General features: G+C 35.9%; 3 protein-coding genes across 3 annotated transcripts; all 3 read right to left on the reverse strand.

Annotated features, from left to right (window-relative positions):
- Window positions 1-1,477: 1,477 nt before the first annotated feature.
- Window positions 1,478-1,813, reverse strand: LOC111470476. The gene has a single exon (XM_023116028.1). The coding sequence runs from the start codon at window positions 1,811-1,813 to the stop codon at window positions 1,478-1,480; it is 336 nt and encodes a 111-aa protein (XP_022971796.1).
- A 1,362-nt stretch (window positions 1,814-3,175) lies between these two features.
- Window positions 3,176-3,643, reverse strand: LOC111470477 (basic form of pathogenesis-related protein 1-like). Its single transcript, XM_023116030.1, has one exon. It carries the CDS (start codon window positions 3,641-3,643, stop codon window positions 3,176-3,178), a length of 468 nt encoding a protein of 155 aa, XP_022971798.1.
- Window positions 3,644-6,035: 2,392 nt separating this feature from the next.
- On the reverse strand, window positions 6,036-6,566 carry LOC111470478 (basic form of pathogenesis-related protein 1-like). Its single transcript, XM_023116031.1, has one exon. It carries the CDS (start codon window positions 6,564-6,566, stop codon window positions 6,036-6,038), a length of 531 nt encoding a protein of 176 aa, XP_022971799.1.
- Window positions 6,567-7,536: the final 970 nt, after the last annotated feature.

Below are 7,536 nucleotides of genomic sequence, written 5' to 3' on the forward strand. Positions count from 1 at the left end.
TCAGGGGTAAGACTAGGTGAATAGCTGGGGACGTGGGGTGCAAGATGGAATTCGCTCCTACCCACTTTTAGGGATAGAAGAGAGGTAGTTCCCTTAAGTACTGACTCCAGGTCTTGAACAAGGGGCCCTACCCATTCATTGGCCTAAGAGGGATTTGGTTTACTGGTTGGATCACAAACCAATTGTTCATAAGAGGATTAGTGGGACATAAGGAACAATAAGTAACTTCAGGGGTAAAACGGCTAATTGACCCAGTTCTAGTTACGAATAACCTGTGAAGGATCGACTTACTAATCATGGTTATATCAAATGGACAGAAATATATCTATAGTGAGGTGAGTGCAACTACTAGGCTATAGTGGAGTGTCCTAGTAGTTAATGAATGTTGTTTAACAAGGTTAATGAGTTTAACTAGTTAATCTTGGATCGTTGGAGCCCATGATCTATAGGTCCATTAGGTCCCTCTGAAGCTCATATCGGACTAAACCATAGAACAGTGTGAAGAGTGAGTTCGAAGTGTTCTAATTCAAATTAGGGAATATGTGCTACATATATACGATATATTTAACTGCATTTTTGTTTTATTTATGAATTAAAAAAAAAAGAATTTGAGATATTTAAATAAGATTTAAATATCTTAATCAATTATGTGTCGTAATTGATTGGAATTGGCATTTGAATTAATATTAAATATTAATTAAATAGTTTAATTAATCATTTAATGTTACTTTAAATAGTTTAATTAATCATTTAATGTTACTTTAATTTGAAATTAATTATTCAAATTAATTGTTGAATTAAAATGAAGAAAGTCAAAATGTTGACTTCATTTAATGAATAAATCCATGTTAGTGGAATTTTGAGGTGTCAAAATTTGGTTTAACCAAACTTCCATGCTTGCCAAATAAACCCCACAAGTTCGAGTGGAATTTTGAGTGTCAAACATGCATGCTTGCCACATAATCCCAAACATTTGAGTGGAATTTTGAGTGTCAAAATTTGGTGATCTCAAAATTGCATGAACATGCAAACATGACTCTTTAAATAGAGTGATCATGGTACATGGAAGGTCTTCTTCCTTGAAAAAGACCTTGAGAAAATTCTCACAAGCTCTCTCTTCATATATACTAAATCTCTCCCAAGTTTAGTCACTCACCGGATTCCACAATCTCGTTCTAAGGCCGGAGGATAGTGGAGAAGCCACTAGTGGTGGTTCGAAATCGGTTCGTGAGGAAAAAGGAATTTGAACTACAAAAGGTTAGTATTCAAATTCATTAAGTTTTAATACTTATGAACATGCTGGTTATTTACTATAATTGATGTTCTAAAAGTGCCTAAGATCCAAATTACTTCCGCATGTGTTATATTAACACCATCAGTTTGCCTCTTTCTCCTTGCTTTGAGATTCCCATGGAAAATGTTCTAGCTTGTGACAATTATAGCACTCCATTGTGGCCCTGTTGAAGGTTTGTCTGCCTCATCCCCTTCCTCTGCCTCTAAAACTTCCACGACCTTGACCCCTTCCTCTAGATTGTTCACCATGAGTGATATTCAAAGCATGTTCTTCTTCAACATGAGAACTCATGCATTGTTCATGTACAAGCAGGCTGCTTTGAAACTCATTAATGGTTAAGATGGTTGTATCCTTGGACTCCTCAATGGAACACACAATATAATCAAACTTGGGGGTCATAGATCTCAGTATATTTCCGACTACTTCAACATCTTCTTTGTTCTCACCATTTAGTTTCATCTTGTTGGCTATGCTAAGGGTCCGAGCAAAATACTCATTCACAGATTCTCCTACCTTCATGTGCAGCATTTCAAACTCCTTCCGAAGAACTTGCAAATGTGCACGTTTTACCCGTGTCGAAACTTGATATTTATACTTGATAGAATCCCATACGTTTTTTTTTTGTTTTTTTTTTGCTGTATCCATGTTGAGGGTTGTCTCCAAGAACAAACGTTCTAATGCTTGAAATAGATAATTATTTACTTTCAAATCTTTCAATTTATGATCTTCAATGTGCTTTTTTTTGGTGTTTGTTAAAACGATGTGTCCTATTGGTGCAGGAATCCCATTCTCCACCAAACCCAATACTAAAGAAGTTTTCCATGAGCATTGCCCAATGATCACAGTACCCATCAAATTTCAGTATTTCAGTATTTCGATGAAAGGGCATTTCAGTTATTAAACAAAAACAGACATTTCTTTGATTTTACCATTTTGATTATTTATTATTTATAATTAATTTTTGTTTCCCCACGAAGCCGAGAAAAAGTCGAATGTAGTGGCCAATAAGCAAAGTAAGAAAAAAATGGTCCCCTTTTGAGCGTCGGGTGTCCTTTAGTCACTCCGGCCCCATTGGTCTCCATATTCAGAGCCGATAAACGCCAGTAGGTTGCGGTAATGGGTCTTCGTCTCTGGTGTGGGTATCATACTGCAGCGGAGTTAATCGCCATCGTCGTGGGTCTCCCAAATTTGAGGCCGAAAACACCTTGACTGGTTTTCCGCACCTCCGCCGAGGGCATTTCTTCCGAGTGACTTGTATCAACAATTGGCTGGTGGGTGATGCTCTCGGTGTTGAAGACGGTTCAGAAATGATCAAAGATTTATAACTAAAGAACACATTTTCATTAACATGACTTCTTGTGGGAGCTCGAAGCAAACCTATGATATTTGTCCACTAGAGATTCATGTTAGTAACATGGTATCAAACTATGAACTTAACTTAGCTATGTCGAACGAAAAAGTTATAAGCCTAAAAATTAGTTAAAAGTGTCGAACAAATTTCGTATTTTGTTCAAGGTCTCCGAAGAAAGAAGTCGAGTCTCGATTAAAGGGAGTTTCTTTTAGAAATCCATAGGCTTTAGGGAAGGCTCTATGGTGTATTTTGTTCGAGGGAGGCTTTATGGTGTATTTTGTTCGAGGGGAGTCTCTATGATCATAGGTAATCTATAGGCTTCAAAGGTGGCTCTATGTGGTGTACTTAATGAGAGGGGAGACTCTATGATCAGTTTATAAGTAAGGAAGTCAAAACAAAATCACAAGAGTTTATGCTCTAGACAATATAATACTATTGTAGACAATATCGTAGTTTTATTTCAATAAATAAATTCATGATTCTCTCACAAACTTTATTACAATAAATAAAATTTTTAAAACTAAATCTCTTCATACAACCCAAGAATCATAAGGCTTTTCCCCAATATAGTTGCTTGGAGGATCATAATTGCAAACAACAAACTGAGAATTAGCCTTGCAGGGCATTCTAGCACATCCAAGCCGCACCGAGCTCCGCCACACCATCTGAGTGTAGTGCCCACATTTACCACCCACGCATTTATTATACGCATGATCATACAGCGGCTTCTCGTTTGCCCACAGCTTCACCGCATCCGCTCTGAAGAATTCAGGGTAGTAGCCCGCGGTTATGTTTTCCCCGTACGGCCCGGTTGAGTGGATCATGGCGCAGTCACCCTTTCTTTTTTCCTCATAGGCTTGAGCGTACACGGCCACGGTGTTGCTCCATTGCATGGGCCCGACGCTTACCTCGGCTCGAGCTCGGTTGTGAAGCGCGAGGTAGTCACCGGGGGTGTTTTGAGCTTTGATTAGGGCGAGGAGGAAAATGAAAGTGGCCATGAAAGCGGTCATGATCGGAAGGGTTTGAGTCCACATAATTCCGATGAGAGATGAGATGAAGATTGAGAATGAGGGAATGATTTATATAGAGATGGAAAACTTAATATGAAATGTGATGGGAAAACCATGAATTTTGAACTAATTATGTTATGCTTGGGAATTCAAAGAGAATAAATTCATTCTCGCTTCCATGTTTAATTACCGGCTAGATTTTTGTTTGGATTAGGTTCAAATAAATGAAAATTTTCTAGATTTAGATAGTTTATGATTTTTTTTTTAGGATTAATGAAACTTAATCCACCGGATTATGGTTAATCTTAAAAGATACATTTTTACTTGTAGGTATATATTTATTGTTTTATTTAGTTTCATAATTTTATTTATTTATTTTTTTCCAATTTTTTAAAATATGTATTAAAATTGAATTGGTTAATTAAATGTTAAAAAATAAATAAATAATGTTAATAATTTATTAAAATTTTGAGTATATGAAATGAACTAATTTAACCTAAAATTTTTATAACCTATTTAGATTGGGTTTATTATATAAAAAGAATTAGCCTTGCAGGGCACTCTAGCACATCCAAGCGGCTTCTCGTTCGCCCACAGCTTCACTGCATCCGCCCCGGTGAACTCAGGGTAGTAGCCCGCGGCTATGTTTTCCCCATACGCCCCGGTTGAGTGAATCATGGCACAGTCACCCTTTCTTTTTTTTGCATAGGCTTGAGCGTATGCAGCCACGGTGTTGCTCCATTGCATGGGGCCAACGCCGACCTGGGCTCGATCGCGGTTGTGAAGTGCGAGATAGTCACGCACAACCGCGAGATAGTCACGGGGGGGTTTTGAGCATTGGTTAGGGCGAGGAGGAACATGAAAGTGGCAATGAAAGAAGCCATGATCGAAGGGGTTTGAGTCCACATAATTTCAATGAGAGATGAGATGAAAATTGAGAATATGGGAAGGATTTATATAAAGATGAAAAACTTAATATGGAATGCGATGGGAAAACAGTGAATTATGAACTAATTATGCCATGCTCGGAAATTCAACTTCCATGTTTAGTTAGGCTAGATTTTTGTTTGAATTAGGTTCAAATGAATGAAAATTTTCTAGATTTAGCATGAATTTTTTTTAGGATTAATAAAACTTAATCCACATAGAGGTTAATCTTAAAATTTAAGATACATTTTTACTCACTATTTTGGTATTCATGCACGTATATATTTATTTTTTTATTAACTAAAGGTTTGAAAAAAATAAATAATGTTAATATTTTACTTAAAATTTTGAGTAAATGAAATGAATTAATTTAACCCAAAAAATATATGATAGATTATATAACAAAGAATCATAAGAAGAATAGAAAATCAACTTTCAATTTGAGCCGATAAACTCACATAGTGGTAGAGTGTGGTAGAGTGTGGTAGAGTCGACTAATGGCTAATCCAATTGACTCACTTGGCTGCACTACGGTTAGTCTGACTTGATCCATTAAACTTTTCATTTTAATCGATAAATTCATCCTTTTTAAAATAGTAGTTGAATAGGATAAACTTTTATATTAAAAAAGTTAATTTTTTAAAATTTGGAGACTTATTACACCATTTTAAAATAACAAATGGTTAAACATTTTCGTATCCTACTGTTTTCAAAGTTTAGGAATATGTATGTTTTTTTTCAAAGTTTAGGTTGCGGCAGTGGGCCTTCGTCTCCGATGTGGGTCTCATAGTGCAGTGGAGTTAAACGCCGCCGTGCATCTCTCGATTTGGAGGCGGAAAACATCGTGGACTGATTTTTCGCATCTCTGCTGAGGGCATTTCTTCCGGGTGACTTGGAACAGGAATTGGCTGGTGGCTGGTGTTCTTAGTATTGAAGATTGTTTGGAAATGATCGTAGATTTATAAGTAAAGAATACATCTTCCGGAGCCTGAAGCAAACCTATGAGATTTTCTCATGTTTAAAGTGGACAAATATCATATACCATTGTAGAGATTCGTGATTCTTAACATGGTTATCAGACCATGAACTTAACTGAGCTATGTCGAACAAAGAAATTGTTAGCCTCCAATTTGTAGTCAAAAGTGTCGAACAAAGGGTGTATTTTGTTTAATGGCTCCAAAGAAAGTAGTCGAGCCTCGATTAACGGAAGGTTGTTCTAGAAATCTACGAGCTTCAGGGGTGGCTCTGTGATGTACTTAATTAGAGGGGAGACTCTATGAACATGGGTTTACGAGCAAAGAGGTCAAAACCAAGTCACAAGAGTTAACTCAAGGAGGTCAAAACAAAGTCACAAGAGTTAACTTAAACCGGACAATATAATACTATTATAGACAATATCATAACTTTATTTCAATTCATAAATTCATGATTCTCTCACAAACTTTATTACCATTCATAAAATTTTTAAAACCAAATCTCTTTGAACCACCCAAGAATCATAAGGCTTTTCCCCAATATAGTTGCCAGGAGGATCGTAATTGCAAACAACAAACTGAGAATTAGCCTTGCAGGGCACTCTAGCACATCCAAGCCGCACCGAGCTCCGCCACACCATCTGAGTGTAGTGCCCACATTCACCACCCAAGCATTTATTCGACGCATGATCATACAGCGGCTTCTCGTTCGCCCATAACTTCACCGCATTTGCCCCGGTGAACTCAGGGTAGTACCCAGCGGCTATGTTTTCCCCGTACGGCCCGGTTGAGTGAATCATGGCGGAGTCACCCTTTCTTTTTTTCGCATAGGCTTGAGCGTACGCGGCCACAGTTTTGCTCCATTGCATGGGGCCGACGCCAACCTGGGCTCGAGCGCGGTTGTGAAGCACGAGGTAGTCACCGGGGGCGTTTTGAGCATTAGTTAGGACGAGGAGGAACATGAAAGTGGCAATGAAAACAGCCATGATCGGAAGGGTTTGTGTCCACATAATTCCGAAGAGAGATGAGATGAAGATTGAAAATAAGGGAAGAATTTATATAGAGATTGAAAACATAATATGGAATGCGATGGGGAAAACAATGAATTATGAACTAATTATGTCATGCATCATGCTTGCAAATTCAACTGGAATGAATTGGTTCGGGCTTTCCATGTTTAATTAAGAGATCTTTGTTTGGATTAAGTTCAAATAAATGAAATTTTCTAGATTTAGCTAGTTTATGAATTTTTTTTAGAATTAATGGAAATTAATCTACCTGGATTATGGTTAATTTTAAAAGATATATTTTTTCTTGCCATGTCACCCATATATTTATTAGGTATATATTTATTGCTTTATTTTATTTTATTTATTCTTCCACCCCTCTTTTAAATATATATTAAAATTTAGTGTCTTAATTAAATATTTGAAAATAAATAAATAAGTTTAATATTCTACTTAAAGTTTTGAGTGTACGAAATGAACTAATTTAACCTAAAAATTTTATGATCAGAGTTAAATTAGGTTTATTATATAACGAGAATTTCTTAGAAATATTTATGACTAATTGAGTTATGAATTTTTGTATTTTTTTTCTTTTAAAAAAAATTAAACGTAAATTAAAACATAGATCCGGGATGAAACAGAACCTCTGACCTAATTTTAACATTTTAATTACTATTAAGTTATATTCACATTACTGTTATTATAAAATAATAAAAATAATAATAACCTTAGAGCAATCAGTTAAAATAAAAATTATTTATAAAAACCATTTTATTCCTTATCGAATTCAGGCGTATATTGTAAATGACAACCCAATAAAATTTCTCAAATAAAATAAAGTTTTTATAAGGAAAAAAAAAATTGGAGAATGCCAGATGATTGAGAACCATGAAGTGAGAAAGAGCAGAATTTGAACTTCTCCCCTCTCAATCAAATTTCAAAACATGCTTTTTTTTTTTTTTTTTTTTGTTTG

This window comes from Cucurbita maxima, unplaced genomic scaffold (genome assembly GCF_002738345.1).
Source record: "Cucurbita maxima cultivar Rimu unplaced genomic scaffold, Cmax_1.0 Cma_Scf00045, whole genome shotgun sequence".
Lineage (NCBI taxonomy): Eukaryota > Viridiplantae > Streptophyta > Magnoliopsida > Cucurbitales > Cucurbitaceae > Cucurbita > Cucurbita maxima.

Bases quoted from the DNA above. Each gene is read 5' to 3' on its own strand.
- LOC111470476 (XM_023116028.1), bottom strand. From the start codon at position 1,813: ATGAAGGTAGGAGAATCTGTGAATGAGTATTTTGCTCGGACCCTTAGC.
- LOC111470477 (XM_023116030.1), bottom strand. From the start codon at position 3,643: ATGGCCACTTTCATTTTCCTCCTCGCCCTAATCAAAGCTCAAAACACC.
- LOC111470478 (XM_023116031.1), bottom strand. From the start codon at position 6,566: ATGTGGACACAAACCCTTCCGATCATGGCTGTTTTCATTGCCACTTTC.